The sequence below is a fragment of the Enoplosus armatus genome, chromosome 16 (assembly GCF_043641665.1).
Source record: "Enoplosus armatus isolate fEnoArm2 chromosome 16, fEnoArm2.hap1, whole genome shotgun sequence".
Lineage (NCBI taxonomy): Eukaryota > Metazoa > Chordata > Actinopteri > Centrarchiformes > Enoplosidae > Enoplosus > Enoplosus armatus.
Genome location: NC_092195.1, coordinates 9,976,674 through 10,003,764, shown reverse-complemented (window position 1 = coordinate 10,003,764; position 27,091 = coordinate 9,976,674). Strand labels below are relative to the sequence as shown.

Genomic DNA, 27,091 nt, shown 5'->3' with positions numbered 1-27,091 from the left:
AAATGGATCCAAAATGGGGCCAGCTGTCGAAACTCAACCTATATGCACATATCAGATCGATTGTTTCTGCCCTGATAGTGACCTTAACAGATCGGGCATCGGCCTGACGTGAGCGATTCACATTAAATAATGTTTCTTGGTCACTTTTCTTGAAAACCTTCTAAAAATTGAATTCTACAAACCTAAATTTGGGACAGCTGACGTAGCTTGTTTCATGTGGTGTTAGATTTAGGCCTCTGCCATCACATTCAGCCTTATGTCTTTAAAGTTATGTCAAAGCTGTCAGGCTGTGTTGCCTGTTAAACACCTTTAATTAAGGCCCTTCCTTTGGGTAATTAGCATAATTGTTAGGAACTATGTAAAGAAGCATCATGATCACATCCGCCCACCCTCTCCAGACACACACACATCCCACACATTTGAACTACATTCAGTGTATACACAACAACGGATTACTGTACAGTACTGTGTTCAGATGCACCTTGTTCATGGTGTTTAAATGTGCAAGGGGTCACACAGACAAAACATTTGGTCACTGTGGATTTAAAAGGGCAGTAATGTGTCTTTGTTGTGGGCAGACACCTACCTGGTCTATCTCCATGAGCTTGGGGAAGGCCCCCGGCCACTCAATGGCCACCTTGACGATGTCTGCCGGCGGAGGCATGGCTGACGGTGGGTGGGGGTGGGGTGGTTGGGTGGATGGTGTGAGTCTCGCTGCCTCACACCTCTGTCACTACTACTGGAGGTAGCTCATCCAAACCTGCAGGACAGGAGTAAAGAGAAGGAGGGGATGGAGGGAGACATGAGGGAAAACAGGAGAGGAAAAAGACAGAAAATAGGGCACATTAGTCAAGAACTAGGTCTAGTTATTTGAGATGTTTGCTTGCATTAGCTTCCTCTAAATTAGAAGAATATTATATATGACTACAGAGGGTCAGTGCTGAAAAATGCATATGACACGAGTACTACATGCAGCACTCTGGAGACTGCTAATCAACAACTGATAAGTTCACATTTGCAGCAGAAGCTACTGAACAGCTCAAACCAATAATTGACTTTCATACAACATTTAAAAGGTTTAGAGGAAAAGAGTCAATTGACCTGCTTACACCAGTTTACTGATGCAGAGACACGCAAAGTATACACACTGGCCCCTTGTCATACCCCAAAACCATCTGAGGTCAGGTTGCCCAGTCTAGAGTACAGAAACCACAGACCTACCATCTCTAGTCATTGGCCCACATGAACATGCTCCTCTTTGTGTCATGTTTGACCTTAAAAACTAAGCACTTCCTGCAGATACCGGTGCTTAAAATCATATTCAAATACACACTTCAACTTCTAACACCCACTTATACAAACTAAAGCAGACAAACAGATTTTTTTATTCATCCTCTGAGATTACTTTTTTCCAGCGGTAGACTAATTTAATTTGCAGTTGTTGACACACAGAACATCGTGATGTGCTGGTGGGGCAGATACACTCAAGAGTTTAATTCAAATCAAAGTTTAACTGCTAACGAGGTCACAGCAGGTGAGTGAATTGAAAAGTTACAATGTTTTTAAAGACCCTCTCTGTTTCACTGGGACCTTGCCTCAGTGCAGTCATTTAAAACACAGCAGAAAGACACAAACCACCCAGCAGCATCTTGCTATGACTTTCAGAGTGAAATGTGCGACTCCTTTTTGACATTTTCACAGTAATGAAAGTGCAAAGAGAGATAAAGCATCTCCATCTCTCTTTCACTGAAGTGAGGGCAGTTATGTAGCAGTACTTCAGCCACAATAGACTGTGAGCATGCAGGACTCAACAGTAGCAGTTTAAGCAGGTTACAAGTACAAAGCTTCTTCTTCTGCCAAATTTCGCTTGCTTAAAACGGGTAGTCCTCCAATTTTACACATAAAAAGATCAGTTTACTCATCATGGGGAGCACAAAACAGCCTTGGAAAACATTTGTGTAATGCCTTCTGTGGTTTTGAATGAGCCTTGTCAAGTTTGAGTAAATAACTCAAGTGACATCACCCAGACGCCTCGGCTTGGGTTTGGAGTAGAGCCTGAAAGATAAACGGGCTGGACAGATACATATCTGCGGATATTAGCTTATCGCAGATACATCTTTTTGCGTATGTGACGGGTGATATGCGACAAGAAATTGCAGTGAAGAAATGCAAAATATGTGTTTGAAGTAATTTAGAAACAGTGCCTCCATTATATAGTTTGTCCACCAGAGAGCAGAAGTTTAATTCTCAACTCTCAGTACTTTAAAATTAAAGGGATCCTTATAAAAACATTTTTTTATGTATGTATGAATTAATATTGGCCAATAAATATTTTTTTTTATATATATTATATATTGGTATCAGCACATTTTTAACATAGAGCTGCTTTACAAACTGGAGTGTGGAGTTTCAAAAGTTTAAAAGGAGTTTATCAGGCTGGGAAGATCTCTTTTCTGCCTGGCAAGTCCCCCAACTTTATAGTGCAATACCAAATCTATCTTTTAAAAGAAGAGGGGGTAAAATCAGGGGGAAAGATGCTTGGGAAAGTAAAAACTGGAGGCTAAGGCAATAGACAGAGAGAGGACATAGAGGGACAGAGTGAAACAGCGAGATAAAACCATTTGTTTGACATTCAGTTTCCAGTGAGCCACAGAAGAGAGGCGCTAAGAGACACCATAAATTAAAACGGTCACGTTCTCTGTCTTTCACTGGTCAAAAATGCAACTGAAATACACAAACAGACCTTGAATCTGCACTTAACAACCATGTGCACTCCGGTTCATATGTATAGCAACAGGCACAACAACACTCACAATCACACACACACACACACACACTCAAATACTGAACATGTAATCCTGGGTGGCTCCTCCCTGACTTCTGTCCCTGTGCAGAGGACTCCTGAGAGGGCACAAAAAGAAGCACGACATCTGACAGAAGAACAGGCAGCCGGATTGACCTGAAGCCCTGTGGCTTTCTAAAATAGAAGCCCCATGATGGAGAAACAGCCAAATCACAATCTTTCCGAACCACACAGGGGGAGCTGGGTAAAGCCACTTCTGTGTGCTTGCAGGGGGTCTAATGAAACCCGCTACTGCGCAGTTATCAAGCGGAAAATGTACCATAGATATCCCCAAAACCGACTGAGGAAGGCATCAATAATTTACCTACGTAGCCTGTCTAGAAAGCTTGGATCATCCTAGTTCCTGGTGGAGAAGCCTGTTTACATATTTAATCTAAATCCATAATGCATAAAGACTGGCTCGGATTAATTCCAGAGAGAAAACTATTGAGCAGAATAGCGTGAGTGTTGATGTATACAGCATGTGTGCATGAACACAGGCGGAATAGTGAGTGATGAAATGTGTGTGCACAAACGCTGTCCAAAAATTGTTTTTGTGAGCATGTCTGTACAGTACATACAGTACTGTGAGTGTTTGTGTGCATGTGTGCGTTTGATGAGCATGTATTAACTTATAGATAGTTTAGGTAATGAGACCAGCCTGGTGTTATGTGTGAGTCACCCCATAATGATCCACATAGCCTTTATTCAAGGGCTCGTTGCCATGGCAGCCGCTGCATCAATAGCTCGAGATGTGGATGCATCTTTCTTTCCAAAGCGCGTGTCATACTCAAGTCACGTTTGTCACAACTCCCCAAATATGACTCACTCCACCCCTCTGCTTTGAATTTCACCACTGAAATATGAACCAGCGTGTTCATTGACGATTAGAGTGCTTTTGTAACATATGTTAAATACTTTCTGAGACACTTTGCCTTGCAGCTGTGTATCCCCACCCCCCCACCCCCGACACACGCCTCTCCCTTCTGTAACCTTATGCGGAGAAAATTTCGCTTCTGGTCCCCATTCTTGGATAAACAATGAATGAGGTGTGGAGAGAGCAAAACGGAAAGAAAACACTGAGACAGATACATATAAACAACTGGATGAGCACAATCCTGCACACACTACACTAAAAGGCTAATTGCTGAAACAAACGTGTATAATTTGTTTAATCTATGTTAGAATAAAAGACCTAGCTGTATATATACGCACAGAGTGTGTGTGTGAATGAGTGAGTCATTCAGTTATATCTTAGACAATAGCATGTTAGTCATCTATGCACAGATTATCATCCTTCTCAATACTGACTGAAAACATAAAGAGGCAGTCAATGGAAGCTATAAAGATGCCACTCTTGAGACAGACTGTCAGGATTTTCAGCCAAGCTATAGCGGCGTGGCTCCAGGGATTTAAATGTCAGTCGACTGGTCCGTCTGTCCGCCGCTTTCGTCCGGACTGAAATATCTCTACAGCGATTGGGTGAATTTCTATGAAATTCTATACATTTATGTTCCCTTCAGGATGAATTGGAATAACTTTGGTGATCCGCTGACTTTTCATCTTGACGTTCACATTTCTGGTTCGTGTGTCTCAACAGCTATTAGATGGATTGTCGTAGACTTTGGCTCAGACATTCATGTTTCCCTCATAATGAATTGTACCTGCTAAACTAATGACATCCCCATTAGCCTCAGCTGCACTTTGTGCTAATTAGAAGGGCTGTCCCCTGAGCCCACCCCGCAGTTGAGTTGAGCAGTCGTTTTTTGGGGAGGGTTTTTTGTGTGCAGGATTTAATGGAACCAACTTTGACCTCCCGTACTTACTGAATTTGTGCAGGCACATGCTTTTTCTGTGCAGTGAGTGATTATTACCAACATTTTGGACCACTCCTTCATTTACCTTCAAATTAAGTGGTTTAGATAATCGGACTACACTGATGTTTGTTTACAGCTCGTCTTACTGCTCATTTTTCTTGCCCACTCCGTTGTTGCATTGTTGCCATGTTCCCACATTTCAGCAATTAGTTTGGTGAGTGCAATGGTCAAGTCAAGTCAATTTTATTTATACAGTCAAATATCACAACTTTGCCTCATGGGGCTTTACAAAAAGAAAAGGAAGCAACCCCTGGAAGAATACTGTCATGACGAATGGAAATGGCCAAAGTTACAAAAATAAGACCCAAGATGTAATAAACAAGAATAATACTTTAAAATGGAGAGTGGAACATTTGTCTGTGTGTGAAGTCAAAATACAAACATATCCTTCTGACTGAGGATTTGGTTTTCCAGTAAAGAAAGTGTGTGTGTGTGTGTGTGTGTGTGTGTGTGTGTGTGTGTGTGTGTGTGTGTGTGTGTGTGTGTGTCTATATGTGTGTATTCCGAGCACCTTGTCATCATCTTCCGAGAACTTCAGATCCACAGATGACTCAGAGATGGACGGCCTTGAGGGCTTATTGATTGGAGACACTCGCACACACCAGGACACACACACCTGTCTCAGCGCTGACAGCCACAGTAAATCCCTTGAAAATGAGCTCAAATGTAATTGAGAGACGCTGCGGTTCAACACACCAGCACACCACGAGCAGGCCTCCAAATGGTCCAGCACTCATTTGATCAACATGTTTTTCCTTGCAATCGACACACACTGCTCCAGCGAACAACTTCTGAGCAACAAGGTTTCACAGTAGGATGTTTCTCAGGTGTGTGTGTGTGTGTTTGTCTCCATATATTCTCGACATGTCATCATGAGTGTTTAGTATAGCCTGGGGTGCCGTGTATCAAATCCCAATCTGTCGCTCTGGCATCTCGTCGCAGCCTCCTTACAGTGTAAATGGCACCTTGTTATCGAGCTAGCTGCTGTCAGAGCTCGTCATGTCAGAGCAGGTGATTTGCTGCAACCTGGTTTAGTTGAGTGTGAGCGAGTGTGTTTATTTTACGCTTCGCCAGAGGGTTAAACTGGCTAAAGGGACACAGAGCTCGCTCCTTTTTTTATTTTATTTGCAGAACAACACTCTTGTCAGTTTTATAGGATCAGTCCCAGCTCTCTCTTCCTTCCTTCCTCTCCTCTTTTTCCTCTGTTCATTCATTTTGTCCACCATATCCGGCGTTCCATGCTTTCATCAATCTTTTCTCTATTTCTTGCCAAGTCTCTCTCGCCTCAGAACATAATATTTTGCAGAATTGGACCAAAAAGAACATAAATCAGGCAATGAAAAACATTAAACAGACTCCACACTCTCTTTTTTCATTCATTTGACACACATTTATAATCCTTCCATTGGTATAATTGCACTAATGTACTGCATGCAATAACATGCTGCCAAAACCATAAAACCACTCCAGCAAGGTATTGTAATCTGTGAATGTGTATGTGTGCAGTTAATCTGTCTTCAAGCACTCACCCACCTGCCGTAACCAGAGAGGCATGTGTCGCTGGGTTATAGTGGCCAAAATTCCTCAGGATTAGCTCCAAATGAGTGGAAAAAAACTAAATCTCATGTTACCCTCAGAAACCTGTGATCTGATCTGCTGCCAGAGGTCAAAATTAAGGAACAAAACCATCAATAAAGAGGGGAGCGAGGGTAAGAGGAGAGGAAACAGAGCAGGAGAGAAGGCCTGTGATTTGTTGGGCAGCACAAGAGTGCTGGGTTTCACCTCAATAATTCATGATGTGTAATGTGAGGGTCACATCGTCTGTTGGAGGGAGGGAAAGAGAGGAGATGGAGCAATGAAGGTGAGAAATGCAAGTGAACATGAGAGGAGGCAGAGAGAGAGAGAGAGAGAGGTAATAGAGATTAAAGGAAGGCAGACACAGGCAGTAAACATGAAATAATGACATTAAAAGTAGATTAAGATAAAGGGACCACCTAACCTGCACCTAGAAGTGAATTTAAGAACAACTTAACCAAGACAGAGAAATATAAAGCTGGATGTACAAGTAATAAGCAAAATAAAATGAAGAGGTGCACTGCTGGAGGTGTCCTTCATATCCTACAGTGCAACTATGCAATGTATGGCATTTGCCTCACTTTCCAGCTCTGCTAAAGAATCCATCAACACCACTTTCTAATTGCAAGAAACGGCTTTCAAAAGCATTTCAATTAAAACACGCCTGCATGAAGGGAAAAATGAAGATGCCTGTTTGCTGTATTTAAGGGATTTTAACACTTTGAAGTGAGTTTAATTAAAACTTTTTAAAAGGATTTACTGATAAAGAGAGAGAGAGGAGACAAACAGAGTGAGACTAGGGGCATGAATATCAAGGGGAACATGATCTAAGTAAAGCACATCCTTTCCTGCCAGCTCCTCCTGGGACCTCTTACAACGAACCCTAATGGGGTGAGAGAACATGAGGCAGCAGTTTCTACAGATAATGTCAGTGTGACCAAGCAACAGAACCTCCGACGTAAAAGCATAGAAAAGCCTCTGTTAAAACATTTACTAAATTGTCATCCTTTTTTTTTCATGTCAAGTGTTTAAACTTTAGGTGATTTCAATATGACCTCAGGCTTTTGCATTTAATTGACACTTAATTTGGAGCAGTCCGAGCGGCCTGATGCATGCTAAATACCACTCTTCAGACCTCCTGAGGGCTCTCCCTGAGTCATTTTGACACATGATACATATAAATGTCAGACCACAAATTCATTTTATTGATGCCTCTTTCCCCCTACCTTCTCCTGTCACATCAACTTTACTACAACCGGGTTGTTTTCCCAGGCTTTCACACATCTCCTGTCACCTGTGTTAATGAATCTTCTAGGTCGTCCGAACCTAAATGTTGATTAAATATGTATTTGACACATTGAAATAACAGCTGTAGCTACTAAATCTGACACACCGCATTTTTTCACGAGCTCCTTGATCCAAATACTGAAGGCCCTGGTTCAAAACAACAAAGTGGATAAGCTTAAATTATTGATATGATACGAATGAAAGTTTAACTGGAAGAATGCGATCCCTAAAATCTTCTCTTGGTTCAAAACACGGAAGAATTCATCTGCAGTTTTAATTGATCTCATTTAGCAGTTGTCAACCTTTTTGACATTTTGTACAAATAGACAGATAGTTGCCCCCAACTACCAATGAGCCAATACTGATACATAATAATACATGATTTTACTGTTCAAAACTATGAACTCTGCAGTGAATGCTTCAGTTCTACCTTTCATTAATCTCCAGAGAGAAGTTTACGGAGGTCTCTTCATAAAAGTTACTGACGGTGGGTCAAATATTTCCCTCGCTGACGTAGATGTTTTGACTCTACAGTTTTAAAAAACGACCATAAATAAATAAAAGAAATAACCTCAACCTCCAACAGCAGACCCAAGTTTAATACTTATTCCAAAAAGCTATAGCTCAGCCACTTCTTAAGAAACCCTGACTATTTTAAACTATTTTATACCAATTTCAAGCTGCAACTATTATGGTTTTGAGAACATTTTAATCTATCATTGTCATAAACAGCATATAATCAAATTTGGGAAACCAAACATAGCAATACAAAATCTTTTTCAGCTCCTTTTAACCACGCATACCACGAAACAAGCAACAGCCTTCACTCGACAGGCCACCCTGTCAAACTGTTGCCTCTTAGTAAAAATGAATCCTCATAAAACTTCCACATCCAGCTACTAAGGCTCTCATGTGCTTAGAGTGTGTGTGAACCATCAGGTTTCACAATACCATGTGCATTTTGAGTGTGGGAGAGAGTACACACTCCTGCTTTATTACGTGGTCTTCAACAATTGTATATGCAGACGTCTGTGTGTGGGTGTGTCTGTATTAACTTATGTGCTGGGTGGATTTCAAAAGGACCCCTTCTAGCTCTTCATCTGATGCCTCTACAAAGGGTCCGCCTTGCCGCAGGGCCCTGTGTGTGTGTGTGTGTGTGTGTGTGTGTGTTTGTGTGTGTGTGTGACAGCTTACGAAAAGAGCACCATCTTTTATCTGAGAGCTGAGACAAAAGGCCACTGACATGGTGCAGAGGACCGAGTTATTGTTGCTCCGAGCGTGACGCCTTCACACGCCTACACACACACACGCTAGCCACAGGATGGTCATGTTACACCCTTGAGGAGGTGTCTGCAAGTAAGAAATACACACACACACACAAACACACACACACACACACACACACACACACACACACAAAGAGTAACTTTGCAGTGTTTTACTGTCTGTTTCACCTCTGACCTCACCCAACAAACACTGATGGGTGTGGTCAAAAGCAAGCTCTTTTGCACCTTTAACCACACCCAACAGTGATGCCATGGTTTACTGATACACCCTGGAGTACACCTGTACATCACTGCAGCAAGGTGAGAAGTTAAACCACTGCAACAAGATTTTTAGGGGGTGTTAAGTTATTCTTCTGAGATGAACTCAAGTACCGCCTCATCGACACCATCCACCATGTTCCAAATGTATTGATCTGAAGTGACTTTAAACTAGATATTAGTTAACTATTAATATAAAAGTGGATATAATAGTGGATGTTAGTGGATGATTTTTTCATACGGCTGAACTTTCAGTGTTGAGGTCGGTTTGGTTAAGTTTGCAATCGTACTACCACCACTGGCAGGAGATGAATGTTTCAACCATATTTCAGTACTTTTAGCTTTGTATATCAACGGTTTATCAATTACTTCTATCCAGCCGTTTGCCAACTAGTTTTTACAGACTTTTAAATCACAATATTGGTCAGGTGTTATAATTGACTCAATATGTGGAAATTTCTTTTGATTCTTCATCAAAATGTAAATTCTATTTTATCAAATTAGTTGAGCCAATCCACAATCTTTCCACTTACCCCCTGGCAACTGCAGAAGTACAGATACCCCTGGTTGGGTCGATGTAGAATATTAAAACAAAAACACAGCATGGTCCCAAGAGTAAAACATGACAGAAAGAGTACACTGAAACTAAGAATCTCAAAAATGCTACTGTGTTATGCCCAATCCCTCCCCAACACCCAGCCCACAGGAAAAGCTGCTGGCTCTAAGACAAAGGCCTGACAAAACAGCTACAAATAAAGGAAGAAGACAAAAGGAAGAGGAGGAAGGAGGGGGTCAGGGTTTAGAAATATGGCTTCTAGATTCAACCAAAGGAGGAAGTGCCATGCTCTAAGAGACTTAACATGCATCTATATACAAACAATATACCAAAAATCCTCCTCACACAAACAACAAAGCATCAAATGCGGACATGTTTTTTTTAAGACTTCAGTATGGCATCTTGTACAGTTCGGAGATTGAACTGACAAGCATCACAGCAGCCTGCCGACTTCTCTCTGTGTGACTCTTGCAGGGCCTGTGTGCCTCGTAGCAGGCCTCTTTGTGTCACAAACCCGCCCTGGTTCTCACTGAACTGCTGCAACCAGGATATCCTGTCAAATGTCAGTACCTGCCGCTCATAACGACTCTCATCAGCAGCCAACCGACCTCCCACTGAGGCGTGAGCCTGCTGAGAGGACACCAAGTCAACTCTTGCACTTACATTGTACACATACTGTATACAGCTGAATCTACTGTGTGAGTGTGTCTATATACATGAATCTGCACACACACAGGAGAACGAGTGAAGCATGGAGCTACAGCGTATTGCTGAACAACGTACAAGCGTAGCCTAAATAGTGTGTTGCGAGCAGAGCAAGCCAGCAATTGGAGGTAAACAAGTGAGTCAGAAACAATTAGAGGTACTTGGATGGCATTCTGCAAACCCAGATAATCAAAACACTGGAACATTTAGAGATGAGACAAAAAAGAAGACACTAGCCAGAGGAGAAAATACAAGGCAAAATTAGGCCTACAGGCACACAACTAATTCATAATATGTACTTTGAAGGAACCGAGTAATATTGCCAAGTAATTACTTTCCAACGCAGCAGATTTATCAGCTGTGTAAGTATCCTTTTCTTTATCCTTTCCAAAATTATAAACTACTGACACCACATTTCCACCCCCCAACCATGAGGCCACAGCGCTCAACTGTCTTTAAACACATCCGTTCTTTGACATTTCCATTCTTCTCTGGTTAGAAGTGGAAAACCCACACCGAGTCTCTTCTCGGATCAGCCAACAAGCATGTACAGTAAGACATTCACTACTCGCAAACATCTAACCACAATGTTCGTGCCCACTGGTGACACACAGGAGAGGAGGCAGGAGAGTGCATGGAGCCGCACCCTGAGGCCTACTGCATCCTGTGTACCGTGAAGAAAGAGTAAAAAAAAAAGACACTATGAAGACGTGAGGACTCACCCGGAAAACTTGACAACCAACAGGCTTGTTAATTCTTCTCCCAATCAACCTGCTTCTTGTGCAAACAGCTGCTTAACGTGGACAGAGAAGGCAGCTCTTCTTCTAAGCAACTTTAGTATCTGCCTGCAAGTGAAGCGCCTTCAGCATCATAAGCCATAGACAAAGACTTCACAACGGTTTGTGCAGTGCTTCGCCTGAGGCGAAAAAAAAGAGCGACCAAGAGAGTGCTGAGAGAGACAGACACAAGGAGGAAGTAGGCGTTTGTCGAGAAAAGAGGAAACAGGTCTGTCAGCGGAAAAAGCGGCAAAATTCAAAGATAAGATGGCAGTAAGCGAGAAGAGATTTCTGCAGTCTAAAGTTAAGATTCACATGTAAAAAAAGAAAAACAATACATCCAGATCATCCCTGTAAATGAACACACACTTAATTGAGCTGACTGGATTAATTAAGCATAAGTATATCTCATAAATATCTCATTAGTGTCTCCCTGCTCCAGTGCATTGCTTTGAGAATAAACTACTGGAGCCATAAAGCAGGTTAGCTTAGCTTAGCATAAAGACTGGAAACAGCTATCCATTTTCATACATTATGGCTGGGGGGGGGGGGGGGGGGGGGGGGTTATGTGCAGGACTATTTCTTGGCCAGGCGCAGTAACTTCCTGGAGAAACTTGTTGTATTTACACAGGTTTTTTTTTTGTATATATCATATTTTCAGGTTATAGGGTTAGACGAGGTTAAACGAACAGGACATAATGTGAAATTAGTGAGCTTCACAGGTGCTAGCAGGTGGATTGACAGAGCCAGGCTTGCCGTTTCCCCCTACTTATGCTAAGCTAAGCTAACCGGCATCTGGCTGTAGTGTATTTCCGAAAACTTGCTTGAATGATTTACACTGAAAACAAATTCCATCTGAGTTTTATTCAGTACACACACTTGTCACATCAGGCAGCTAACCTACGAGAGAGATTAGCAAGAGGGAAAGTCTCAAAATGTGCATAAGTGTAGTAATGCAACATTGAATCTAACTTGGCCGTACAAGCGATAAACATACGACACGCTTTCACTTCCCCCAAAACCAACACTGATGCAACAGGGTCAGAACAGTCTGAGTCAGATGGTTTACACTGTCACAAAAGACCACTGATTATGAGCTAAGAGACTAAATGCCCAAACGAAATATTTACTGTTTGAGCAGGGCGATGACATCTTCATTTCAGGCTGAGAGCTCAACAGGCCATCTGTGCAAGTGTCACACAAAAACAGATGTTTACTCCACCCAGGCTGAGGTCAACTTTGGTTCGTATGAGCCTCATAAACATCCAGGACTTTCAGTTCTGACATGAACTCCCATAGAGCCTTAGAACGACAAGTATCCAAGAAGGAAACTATTTCAACACAGCAACCGGAAAAACAAAACAAACCCCAAAATACGAAAACAACAAGCTAATAGAAACATATCATATCCTTAATGAGTTTTTGTCTTGACCACATGACAGCTCAACTCATGCACAGCCTCAAGTGCCATGGAGACCTGAGGAAGTGAATAAGTTTAGAGGACCTTCATGACTCCTTGCTAGACAGCCAAGAATATTTGTGCGATCTACACAAAAGTGTTTGTCAGGGAAACTGAAGTCTGCTGAGTCAAAGAGCTCACTGGGGACTCTGCCCAGCTCTATGTCAAAGCTTTAATAATCTATCCAAACTATCTCAGCTCCCTCGTGAATACGCTGCCTCTGTGCTCTCTTTCAGCCCCACTGACCCATCCAGGAGGCTGCAGCCTGTTTGTCGACAACCTTTCAAAATCCTCCTCGTCACCCCTTTCTACACTCCCTCCACCGGCTGCTCTTGTCAAAATTCAAAGCCACACTGCTGAAGAATTTGAATCCCTCCACTTTATCAAAGCCATAATCTAGCACGTGCCATGGTTTTGATGTCACTCAAATAACATTTCTCATTGCAAGATTTGGGTCTACAATTTCACGTTACACCTTTTTTAAAGATATCCTAAAGAAAATATGAATGTTTGGAATATATTGATCATATGAATAAACAGCAGAGAGGTGAATTAGAGTATGTTGTACCTGTGTTTTGAGATGTTTTTAGATGTTTTGCAGTAAATACTTGTCACTAATGGCAAATTACAAACAAGAGTTCAAGAAGACAACAGCTGTTGTTCTCCATGAACAAGGATCAGACTTTTAACAGCCAGCTTTCAAGCCTAAAAGTGATGAGTGGTTGATACCACAGATATAAATTTTGAGTTGAGTATCAAATCTCATCTTGAACTGCTGAAAAGTAGTTTGTCATCATGACCTGCAGCTATGTTCTCATGTTTCATTTGTTCTGGTTTTATAAGCTCCATCAGCAGATCCAACATCCCTGTGGATTAGAAGAATTTAGGCGATCAAGGAGCAGCAGATTGGAGTTTGGTCAGAGTGTTAACCTGACTTAAACTGTCTGACTAGGTTGTTTGTTGTTCCAATCAGGGACTATTCAGCTTTAGCATGCATTAGGCTGGTTGTGTGGAAGCAGTGTTTGAAAGAAAAATGTTAGACATAATTACTACTAACAAACAGAAAGGCTTACGTTTTTGAAAATCAGATATCATTGACTAGTAAAACAGGGATTTTTGCATGCTAGTGTTGCAGTGATTTGGAGGAGATTGTTTTATTTACAAGGCATAAAAAAAATCAAATTTGTGCTGCTGTAAAACCGTAGTGTACAGAAGTGTATACTGTACCCTAAAACCTAGTTTTGACTATTAAGTATAGTATACAGTATGAAAGGCATCAATATTTTTTGCTGAGAGATAGATGAGAAGATCAATACCTCTCTCATGTCTATCAAATATGAAGCTCCAGCCCAAAGAGCTGAGCAAAAGCTTAGCACAAAGGCTGAAAGCAGGGGGAAACAGCTAGCCTGCCTCTCCATCTATTGCTTAAAAGTTAAAATATTTCCTGTATCCTTTCTCAGTTAGAAACCATTTGTAACATGTTAAACATTGTAACAACAGTCTGACTAAATATCAAAATAATTCGGGTTTTTTTTATTGTTTGCACTACTCAAGAGAGACTACTATCAGTCAGCTGTGGCTCTGACCCTGGCCCACACCACTACCATTTGCGTAATGTTGGTGATTCAGAAATTTGAGCTTATGGTTACACTCAGCCCCAAATGGCTCTAGCTGAGAGTGTCAGCTGAAACCCAAAATGTAAATGCAGATGTTGAATAACAATATCAGACAGGTGTTGACGTCACCCGGTCGATAAGTGTTTCAGAACCCTTTTTCTTATTCACAGATTTTCGCTCCCATTTTTCAAACATAAAACGAATCAGCACATTCCCACAGTCTGCTTGCAGAGGAGGTTGTCAGGCAAAGATAATTCCACGACACCTCAGGGGATCATCTATTATTCAAAACCACATCCAAATTTATTCCACTTGAAGAGGAATAAGAACATTCTTTACTTGTAATCATCGAACTCCAGCGGCATTTCAGTATACAGTGGTCTGTGTTACATATGGTTACTGTCGACAACAGAAAACTGGGCCACATTTTAGTTTCCAAACTGCACATCACCTTGCAAAGCAACACCTCACAAGTAGGTGTATGATCACACAATACCCTGCTTCCCAAAACAACACAAGCTCTATAAACAGAAAGATAAGTATCTCCTTTGGCCTTGGTCATGAAACTAACATGAACATATGCGAGTTGTCTTTATACAAATGAATAAACACAAGCTATTAGCTTGTAAAAATACCCAGTATTTGCACAATGAGGAGGATACTGAGAGCGCCAGACTTCCTCTGGAGGAAGTCTGAACTGGATTAGTGTCACAGGGGGGACTACCTGTAATGTAATTATCATGGGCCACATGTAATAACATCAGACCAGATCAACATCATCAACACATCTTTGTATGTTCATGCTGGTCAGACAGCCTGCAAACCATCAAAACATACGGTAATGCATTATTACATTACAGAGATGTCAATTCAAAACCCCATAATGAAAGCATGGCCTCTTTCAGAAATGATACATGTATGTGTGGCATAAACTGAGGATTTAAGAACAGACTTCCCCCCAGCAGAATATAGTCCAAATCGCACCTTTCATACAGAGTAAACAGCCACTGCCTGCAGTGAAGACCACAATGCCAAAGTTAATAGGTACACAGTAGCAAGCAAGCTACTTAATTGGACCAAACACTCCTGGGTCTCTCTTACTGCATGAAATGCCAAGTAGAGTAACACTGTTAGTTGGGTCTCACTGCCCACGGGTTGCGCAAATATCCTCTTATTATCCTCTGCGATAGTTTATAATAATTATAATTGGAACGTGGTCTCACAGGCTAATGTGCTGCTGACTCCTCGCTTGTATCACAGTAGTATTACACCACATAAGTTCAGTGGGAAATGAACTAAACCTGCATGGCGTATAGGTGGCCACAAACAGCCAAAATCAGCAAGCTTGTAGTGGTCGTGCTGTTAATATTATGCTTGTGCAAAGTTTAATGCAGTACTTTATACAAAGTTTGGAGGTTTTATGAAGGTTTTTGTTGATCAGCTACTTTATTTTACTAAAATCCTCATACCATCTGTGCTAAAGTCAGCAAAGCACCAGCACAGTACATCAAAAACATACTACATCAACCGTGTAGAACTATTCTTTGTCCCCCGGCCTGTAATACGACGAAGGACAAAATATAATCTTACATAATTCAAATGGACATGATGACCCCCACAGCACAAGAACCAATCACATTTGGGGAAACATCTCCCTCTAATATTCCTCAGGACATAAAGTTATCTTCCTCAACCCCCGTCAACTTTGAACGCAAGGTGAATAATTTACATGCTAAACCTTCCTTGAAACATTAACATTTAATCTGCCAACATGCTAATTCACAAGATCAGAGCCTAACTAATGTTTTCTTCCACAAATATTACTTCTATTCAGGCCACTTAGCTAAGCTTAGCAAACAAACTGGAAACAGCTAGTCATGCTCTGTCAAAAAGGTAACAATATTTGCCTCACAGCACCTGTAAAGCTCATTCATTTGTCATTTCTCACAACTTGTCGTTCGACTGAATAAACTAGATTTAACGTGTTAATGTGGTAGGTGGATTTTGTTTGCCAGGCTAGCTGTTTCCCCCTGCTTCCAGTTTTTATGCTAAGCTAAACTAAGTTAAGCTAACCAACAGCTGGCTCCAGCTTCATATTTAATGTACAGACGTGAGAGTGGTATCAATCTTCTCGTCCAACCCTCGGCAAGAAAGGGAATAGTTACATTTCCCAAAATAACTATTCCTTTAAGTAATATATGATGTTAATAATACATAAAAAGGTGTACATGATCACTAATAAAGATGTTCTCATCTCATTATCAACATGACCGAATGACTGGATTTTATTTATATTCATTGGGTGTTTACACCATCCAACATCCGAGTTACAAAACGCTGAGCAGTGAGCAGACAAACACTGTGACACATTTTTCGGGAATGAGGTTCATCACTGTTCCCTGATCAATCTCAACTCATGATATTTTGGGATATTTAAGTGCTTATGAAACATTGCCTGTACCATCAAAATACCCCGGTGTGTATATTTTAATCCTCTGCACTTACGGCCTGTGGATTCAAGAGTGTTATGCAAGGTGACTATTACACATGTTGTTTTTTCCTCCATTGCCTCACTAACTGAAACACAATAGGCTGTGTGCTCTGTTCAAACACAATCTCTTTTCTCTTTAGATTTAAAAATAACATGCCACCCCCCCCCCCCCTTACATAACTCAATATCAGTCAGCATCAAGGTCGGCGGTGAGAGCTTAAAAACAGGAACACAATTAGGTGTTTACCCTGGAAGCCTTTTCACTGCCAGTTAGGAAAAGAGTGCGTGTTTGTGTGTGTGTGTTTATGTGTGTGTGAGTGTGACAGGGCCCACAGGCGTAGTGAGTCACCGACGGTGTGACCTTCTGCTCTCAGGCCTCTCAGCCCTGTTGGAAGCAGCCTATCCAGGTCAAATACCCACTCTCCAAAGTGTATTTCGTCCAAACTGACAGATATAGGAGGATTGAGTTATGGAAATACTGCCAGACTCAATGATGCCTTCAAAAGTCGATCCCAACTCGGGAATTCCTGCAGCAACAGGAAACATAAACATTGCAGGGATTGTTGGATTCTAGCTGTGATGAGAGCACCCAATGTATCATAATGTGTACATGCTGACTCCTGTAATCAGCGAACAGACATTGGTATCTGTTTTGGTGGTGAGCGGGCTGAGATCTTTAGGAATAAGGATTTGCTACATCACATGAAAGACACCGCAAAGACCACTCATCCATTCTGATCTTCACCAGAAGGCTTTTACAGACCACAGATTGAATTCTGAGGCTGATAACAGTGGTTTCTAAACCTTAAATTACCTCAGCTAGAGATGCTGGTTAGGGAGATAAGAATGTCAGCTATGCTATGCGCGTCCTCAGAAGGCTCTGCAGTGGCTGGTCTGGCTGCAGGCCCGTGGGGTCTTTGGAGTAATCAACTTAAATAGATAGCTGGACCATTAGGACGAAGCTGGAAGCTTGAAGGAACAGACTGGAATCTGTAATGTTTCATCACAGTATACAGTCAGATCATTTAGTTTGCAGCTCAAAAAAACACGTTTAAGTGTGCAGTGCTGTTTCAACATCACATTTTGTATTTAGTCAAAGCTCGCTCTAATATGTGCAACAAAGAATTCAAACCTTGGTAAATTACCAAAATTCAGTTACCAAAACTTTGTTAAACCAGTTACAGTCTGAACTCTTGTACAGTAGCCTATGTTATATACAAACAGTATATGAATATTGTATTTTCATATATTCTCTTTAGAAAACTCTACAATTGAGCTTAAAAATAAAAATATTATGTCCTAATATTGCCATATGGGAGGTACAAAAGATTGACGAGTAGTAAGAAACAAAAGACACATTTTCCCCTCTGTGTCATCAAAAGCAAAGTCCTTTTTTTCAATATAAAGAAATATCAAACGAGTGCTAAAAGCTGGTGCAAGCTCAAGAGAGTCAGAAGAAACACAACAAAAGTGTGCCTTGTTTCCAGAGCACAACAGTTTGTGATGTAGGAAAACAGACACATCAAAGTGCAAGTCTTCAAAAGCAGCGGAGTAATCACTTGCAGACAACAATGATTGGAGCCTCTGGGGCCACGCTTCAAGAAACAAACCATCCTGAAAAAGTTCACTGGACCCCACACTGTGTGTGTGTGTGTGTGTGTGTGTGTGTGTGTGAATGAATGTATAGAGGGGATGGGTAGGGACCACACAAAAACCCTGCCAGGTCACGTGAGCGAGGCGGGGATGAATGTTGCTTTTTGGTTGGTCAGAGAAGGAAGTCATGGAAACAGGTCTATAGTCCCATTGTCTGACTGTGATGCCTCTGTGTGTGTGTGTGTGTGTGTGTGTGTTGGAGGACGCGGGAGGCATTGTAGCATCAGGAGGGACCAGCACAGCATTCTTCATTCACAAGCAGAAAAACGCCTCCATCATAAAGTGACCTTGACTACTCCAGCAGAACAGCGAGCGCATCCAAGCATCTCTCTCTCCCACACCCACTCTCATTCCAAGTGTTAGCATTTCAGGGAAGGCAAACCACCACATAACGTGAAATCACTGACACAGTTTAAGGTTATGAAGCCCGGCCTTCATTGAAAAAAAAAAAGAAAAAGAAATAGGCATTAAGTTATGATTAGCTCCAGTGTCCACATTGTGTAACTCATCAAACCATGTTACTGCAGGGCAAATCAATACCTCTTCTCCAACACAGCATCATGGTAGGCATGTTTACTCCAGCACATGCTTATTACTCATACAAACTCTGTTACTGAAATTAAACAGAATCCTTTACAAAAGCAGCAGATGGAAAATCAAATTGCTTTATGCTCAGGTCTTTAAGAAAAAAGAAAAAAGATAGAAATTCTTAAAAATCCACACTCATTCATAATGTTTCAACTGGCCCTTACCATTCAATTCCACTGGGTCAAGCTCAAGTGTCTTTCAATTCAACCAAGAATTTAGAAAAAAAAAAGAACTGAAATCCCACTTCCTTAAAGTGCTAAAATTACACCTCAGACAGCGGGTGGAAAAAGTCCCTGACAAAAGGTTATTACGGAAAGATGCTCACACAACCACAAGTGTATACGCAAGCAAAAGACAACAGACGAAAAGCTGCCTTTTATACTCCCCTCTGCAGGGCTTCTCATTCATAAAACACAGACAGTGGTTATCACATCCCAGCTAACCAAATACAGCTCTGGTGGGATCTTCCATCCTTTAACTGGATTAGCGCTGTTCATGAGGAAGATAATGATGGTACGTTTTCTGGGTGCTAATTGAAAACCAAACAGGCAGGTGCTGTGAGGAGTTACTTCCTCACTCCCACAAAAAGAGCAGTGCACTCTGCCGACCAGGCGTGAGCTGTGTGGAAGTCCCAGAATAGAGCAGTGGGGATTATGCAAGAACAATACTGTGGCTAAAGGCTTAGTTTCACTCGTTTTAGAGAGAAAAGATAACTTTTCTGCCCAAGAGCATGGGCAGAATGGCAGAATACAGTAATTACTGTAAGTGAGCCTTCATATGTTATGGTGCCCATTTTGTTAAACAAGCCTCTTTTCAAAATGAATTATGAATGAAAAACGCTGCCAGAGTGTCTATACCAAATGAAAATGACATGTGTTTATTTACTGTATACGGTTCATTTCTAATTTTGGATTTGTAGACTTTGAGAGTGACTTGGGGGAAGAATTTCATTGTACAGATTCCTGGTGGTTCCCATGCAGATGACAATAAAACTTAAATACTGCCTCTGATTGACAAATGAATCTGTCAAGCCTATTATCCATTGTGACCTGCAGTTTTACATATTTGCATACAGTTTAATATGTAGAGAAAAACAAGTGTGTTCACTGTATGAGTGCTTTCAAATGTCCTTTAGGTGATGTTATGTGCCTGTGTCACCACCAAACAAGAAGAAACAATGATGTAAGGTGTTCTAACATGAAGTCTGAGTAGCACGCTTGATGATCCGACCTCTTGATGCTTGTTGAGGAGGCTGCAGCATCACTCCCCTACAGACATGTCTTAAAACTTGGTTTTTCCACAAAACAAAATGTACAGTTTAAGCACATCTACTCTTTCTCCCTCATTAAAAATCTATGAATATGTTAATATTGTCCAATTGTCCATAAGTTTAACTGCTGAAAAACACTACTTCACAGTGTATGTGTGCTGGAGGTTTCCACATAACACTTCTGCAAATTACATATTGGACCACGATTGGCGTCCAAACAATTGGGTAGTTGCTTGTACCTACACATCTTAAACTGAGATTTAAACGGTGAGCACAGAGAAACGTTCCCCCTTCAGCAGATGAATGTGAAAACAGACTTCTAGTGTCAAACGTCTGCACAGGGAAAGTCAAACACCCAGGTGACGCATATCTTGAGTTGAGGGGGATTTTAAATTTAACGGTGAAATAGTGCGATACAGCAAATTAAGTAAACATCATATTTGGTTTTATTTTATAGATAAATGATGATGTATGGTAAATTTTGGACTGTTTTGATAAGTTTGTCCATGGAGACAGCTAACATGGACGTTGTGAAAACTATTTAAATTTGGCAAATCTACACAGAGATGAAGTTATATATATTATAATCACTGATTTGAATATACGTGTAGATTTGAGGTATCCACCAGCCACTGTTGCTTGCTGAACAAAAAGTCACATGATACACTGAGCATGTTCTTGTTATGGAGTACTACAAAAAGCATTACGGCCTTAATGGGGTTTAAAACTAAACGGCTGCTGGTTCGCTGATGACTGAGAGCTTTTTCAGACCTGCTTTGTTACATTATAGGAGCTTAACTCCCTCTGCTCACAGTGCTGGCAGGCCTGGCATGTGCTCCATCGAGTTAAATGGGATGTGAAGGATTGGGCATCCCGGGTCAGGGAATTTCCATTGCAAATCATTGCTGAGCCACCGAAGCCCGGCTTTCATTTTGTTCAGCGTTTAGATAAACATACACAACCAGGATTGCTTTCAGACGATGCCGTATCAGGGAGACGCATACACACAGGAAGACAGTGTATATACACACTGTTTATATTAGTGTTTGCATTGCGTTGCAGATTTTCCCATGAAACTCTGATGCACAGAAAGTTTCTGATACATTTGGTGAATTATGGGGACATGGTCAGAATGACAAGGTCTACACAAACAGTGCAAAGTTTAAGACGACCCATGTTTTGTTACAAGCAAGTTACAAGACTTTTTTTAGTTTTTAGTTTTCTGAACTGGGCACTCACATTACTTTGTTTTTGTTTCTGCCCATGCAAAGCTCGTCATGTAGCGTAACACAGTTTTGCCATTTGGTAATTTAAATTAGGGAGAAATTACGAGTGCTTGTTTTGATGCAATGGAGCTCCCTGCTGCTTCCTGCAAATACTGCAGAATCATTTTCATGGAAGAATGAGGCACAAAGGTACAAACAGAAATAGAAATAAATCATGCAGCCCTCGAGTGTTATAACTCAATCATTCATATTAGGGCTGAAGCACCAATAACATCAGTATCTGGGCCAACTTTATATACTCAGTATTGCTGAAGTGAGCTGATGCTAGGACTTTAGACTGCAGGTTGCACACAGTGCTTTAGAGACAGACTGATTTTAACATTATAAATATGAAGATATTGGTGGTGATTTGTGAGTATTTAACCACAAAGATTAAAAAGTTAGGATACACTTTTTATTTGATGGGAACAATGGGATATTCTTTAATTAAAAGACATCTCAAGTGTTTTTATAAGGCTTATGTAATGTGCTTGTAGCTGATCTGAAAAAATGTTTTTTTAAATGATATGAATGCACCAAACATGCACAACAAAACATTATCTGAAGATCTATGATTGCTCTTTGCCCGCCCTGATGAATGCACGTTGCTCTTTAGCCTTGCAGGTCTTATTTCCTATCTCCCTTGTGGAATCACACACTTTACCATATGTGACTTTTCAGTGCTATCGATAATTTGGTCTGCTATGAACTGCTGCTGCAGTGTTGCACACGTCATATACATCTCTTAATGGAAACATGGTCTCCACTTAGCTAAATTCAATAGCTCAGAGGATTACCATCTCCACTGAAGCATGTAATAACCAAAAGGTCATATCATCATCATAACTCAACAAACCATAATCCGCCACTGCCTCTTTAATGGCTTTTAAAGTGTGTCAAGGCCCGAAACGCTGCCACCAGTCACATTTTTAATGAACGTGCCCTCCTCTAAAGTGCCAGTCTGCCAGTCATTCTGCCCAGCTTTGAATGCCGTGTCACTCTGTCCCCTGTTGGGTTGTGCTAGCCTAGATCGAGATGTGCGAAGAGCCCCGAGAACATTTGGGATTGATTTTTGGCTATTTTTACTTGTCCTACTTGAACTAAATGGTTCAGACACTCAGAGGAAGAAGTCAGGCGCTGAAAAGGGTTATTGAACTCCAAAAAAAAAAAAAAAAATCACTGGAAAGCCAAATGGTGGCAAGAGAGTGGATGCTTTAGTGTAGAGCTCAGAGATAAAAAAAAAAAAAAAAAGTACCTTTTAACAGGAGACAGGAATAAGCTATAGAGTATATCCTTCATCCATTGGTCTATTATTTACAGGCCACTGGCATTCTGAAGAGGGAAAATTAATGTGCTGGGAAAGATAAATGCCCATGTGAACACACACACACACACACACACACACACACAAACAAACAAGACAGGTTTAATAAAAGAAAGGTGGAATAAGCTGTCTCAGGTGACCTTGCACCTTGATAAACTCAACACAGTAGCAGCATCTCCTCTGGAAGCCTCGCAGGACTTCTGCACACATGCAGCGCTCCTATCCGCCAGAGCAAAAATGACTCCTCTTATTAAACCATAACTCGGGAGAGAACACAGGCCCTCAACAACACTCATTATCTAAGCATATAGTGAGAAAGCTACTGTTCGATGTTACTGCCGCTACAATTATGTTAGCAACTGATGACTATCATCACTAGCGTAATAAGCGCTCTACAGGAGCACTGACATTATGGAAGATGCTTATGGGCTCTCTTGTGGAAACCTCCTGCTGTCATAGCCAGCTTTGGTATAGAGTCACACACACACACACACACATATATATATATATATATATATATACACACACATACATACTAGTGTAAAGCTAGGACTGTGTATCTGGTCTAGGTGCTGTGAAAGGATTCAGTCACTTCACAGATCAGCCATCTACTTGCTGTGACTGGCACAAGTGAGTGGGAACAAAGGAGTCACTGTGGCTGTCACACTCACTTCTCGTTATGCTCACCCTTTGCTCTGCCAGCTGTCTTCTCTGTCCCCTCCCACAGCCCCCCCCCCCCCCCCCCAGCTGTGGCTATACATCAAGCTACCCTTAATTCCACGCACACACATGGAAACACACCCACCGGCACACATGTCTTGGGTGGTTTCAGGAACCTGGCTTCACCAAAACAGCCTCTTCCTCCCTGCTGAGTGCTCTTTGCCTATCCGCCACACTGACTGACTGACTGCACTGTTGGATGCACAATGTTATTCATCACCACCACCAACGGCCCATCAGAATCACACCACTACACACAGCCACAACACATGAGCTCATGCTAATAATACACTGGAGCCGATTTTCTAAATGTTTTCCATGTTATTCTTGTCTTTCTTGCCTCCTGTCTGAGTACTGTCTCACAGATGCTTGTTATTGTTCTTTTCTGAGACTCTTCGCCCAACCTCCGCTTCATGCATGCCACACCCTTTCACCACAATGCCCTCCCCTCTCCTGACAGATGCCCTATGCCCAATCTTTGGGCTCACCCATTCATTTGCTAACCCCTAAACTCTACCCTCAGCCGCCCACTCTCCACAGCCTTCCTATTATTTATTTATCCCCCACGTCTTTTTTTTTTTTTTTTTTTTTTTAAACCATATGCTTCTGCCATGCCCTCCCCTCCCTACGTTTACCCACTGACAGCCTTAAGTCCTGCCTGCCTGGTCAGTCACGAACCAGTGCCGATGCCAGTTCGGCCTCCACCCTAGCAGTGTGGTGACTGGCCGCTGCTGAAACACTTTCATCCCTCCTGCGTGCCTAGCCCAAGTCCTACAAAGCCATTCATTGGGGCTTTGCTAGTGGCTGCCTTATTATTGTCAAGTTATAGTAAAACCATGGGTGGGGGCTTCACTTGTGGTATAGCGGCAGCAATGAGAGTTGAAATGAGGCTGAAGTCGGGCTATTTATGGACTGAGCATAGGATTCAAAGAACTTCTTTTTTGCCTTTTATGGGTTAATTGCATGTAACCCACATTTATGTGAAACACACAGGGACAGAGAAGGGGGGGGGGAGAAAAACACAAGTGGAGGGCATTCCTCAGGCCGCGCTTTCATTGCTGTGGGTACGATGTCACTGGATGATGTAATCGGTGCATAGCAGCCCCACATACATCTATTCACTGAGTACATGGAAACAGACATCAGGCACGGCATGTTTCACCCGTCAGCCGGCCCTGTAATTGATACTGAAAAACATTACCGACTAACCACATTACATCGCGTTTTGGGGTTGTGCGTACACGTTTTGACCTTTCTCGTCACACTTACTGTCAACAGGAAATGGATCACATCACATGCAGATATTGGCAGGAAGTGACACACCTTCCACCTTCACTTCAAAAGAGGCTTGTTCATTTGTACTTAGATCGACTTCTGAAACCTCCTGCTTTGTATGAAACAAACTTCACCACATGTCTAAAGACTGTTATGCATCCGGTAGCCAACTAAAAATGCCATTGGTATTTCCTGTGCCTTTCTTCCACAGCATTGTCTGGGCTGGAAAATGCAGCCAGACAAGTTGGGCACGCACACACATACACACACAAAAATACAAACACAGAGTGTTAAGCTTCCCCTCCAGACAACAAAAGAGCAGACACAGCAACAAGCCCCGAAGGCAACATTAAACTCAGCTAGTCCGCCATTACAATACCTCTCTTCTCTCAATAGAGAGCCATGCTGAGCTGAGCTGTACCATGTTATTCTTCAGTATTTAACATAGCTAGGAATAAGATAAGGGGCAGGCACACTGACAACGTGTAACATCCACAGGAAATGGAAAACACTGATGTGCGGCCAGCATAGACCAGCCAGGGTGACACGGGGTAAGGCAGGTGGTTTACAGATGGGGAATCTGCTCAGGCTACAAACAGCAACAGAATCCCGACAGAAATTGTTGTCTCTCAGACTCGTATCACAATGATACGAGTCTGAGAGACAACAGAACACTCCTTGATGCTTGTTCTCAGATGGCAGGGAAAGCCTGTGTCTATAGACACAACAACATAGCTGGCAGGAATGACAAGAAGGAAAAACACTGATAAGCACAAAACAGGAAGACGAAAACTCAAAGCAGTGGACACAAAATAGATCTTAGATATGACTGAGGGTGAGGGCAAGTTGAAACATGATTTCTCTGGTTAAGCTTCACTTCTTCTTTGAGGGCATCAACATACCTCTGAGCAAGGCTTTGGTGGGCCCTGAAAGAAGCCTTCTTCTTGCAGTGGTTGTTTTCCAGATAAATCACCCAGCCACACATCCCATTTACTTGTTGCTAACAGGTGATGAAAGGCAGCGTCAGGGTGTGAGGGTGACGATGGCTTGTTTCTGCTGGCTGGTTGGAGCCAACAGAAACTCACTTCAGGCTGCTACTGAGCTTAAAAGTAGCAGCTGGACGGACGACCATGGGAGCATTGTGCAGGTCGACGTAATCCAGATGCCCTGTCGAACACTGCTGCGCTGGTCAATGTGTGGGCAGCGAGGGGCAGAAACTAAGCGATAATATGCAGTTGTTTAGATGGAAAGCTCTGAGAGCATAGAAGTGAAGGATGGAGAGGAGGAAGAAGCATGGATAGAGGGATGAGAATGCAAGACAACAATGATACATGAAGGAAAAGGGGCATCAGCTAGTAAAGTCTTACAAGGGATACATGAAGACAGGGGGTCTGAGAGCAAAAAGAAGAGTGAGGGAGGGAGATATCAAAGTGTCTTGTTTCCCGAATGTCCTTCTGTTTTGATTTATTCAGACACTCAGAGGCAGCCCCGACAAAGCAACACGCCTTCAATCCAAGGCTTGCAGTTCCCCAGCCAGAGAGAACGAGCGAGCTGGCTGACCTTGTCAATGTTATGAGAGGCCCTCCACTCCTCCTCAGTCTCCTTTCTCTAGAGGGAGCCTCGACTAGTAGACGGAAAACACTGCTGCGACACGTTGACAACGCAGAGGCAGCATGCGTCGTGACAGAACGCGTTCAAATCCTTAATCTCAGACCACACATTAATTAAGCGATACGTTTAGCTTCATTTCAGAAATGATGTGGCGGCTTTAGATCTGATCATTCTTAGGACTCCTCTTTAAACAGATCACAGCAGCTACTGTGTAACAACCGCACCTCTCTCCACAGTCTACCCTGTGGTCCTCCGAACAGAAATAACTTAAAATGAACAAGCTTGCTGCAGCCATAAGCAAACAAGTGGGGAAAGTACCAAAGGGAACTACTATCTAAAAGAGGTGTTCATGTTTTTGTAGTGAATATCAAAGATTACACAGTCAGGTATATATTTTGCCAGCGTCTTCTGAGCATGTACTGTATTTTTGCTTCTCTTCCAGTCACTGCAAGGAATAAATTAAGTCTTCAGCGATTCATTTTCTAACCAACTCGTGAGTCTAAGAAAATTGGGACTCCGTTATCATTGCTTAAAATGACTCTTAAAAACAGAAAGAGAGACAGAGAGCATAAAACAAGGAAAATACAGAGAGACAGAGAGAGAGACAGCATGTTGGCAATAATGTCAGGGTGAAATAAGAAGCAACTGAGTTCGTAG

At 42.0% G+C, this 27,091-nt stretch overlaps 1 protein-coding gene across 2 annotated transcripts in view; it reads right to left on the bottom strand.

The window, feature by feature from the left end:
* Positions 1-27,091, bottom strand: part of elmo1 (engulfment and cell motility 1 (ced-12 homolog, C. elegans)) — a 98,315-nt gene that overhangs the window by 64,560 nt on the left and 6,664 nt on the right. For both annotated transcript variants that reach the window (XM_070921262.1, XM_070921263.1), the window contains exon 2: positions 587-760. In XM_070921262.1, coding sequence (XP_070777363.1) covers positions 587-664 — 78 coding nt within the window. In that variant the 5' untranslated portion in view covers positions 665-760. The remainder of the gene's footprint in view (positions 1-586; positions 761-27,091) is intronic.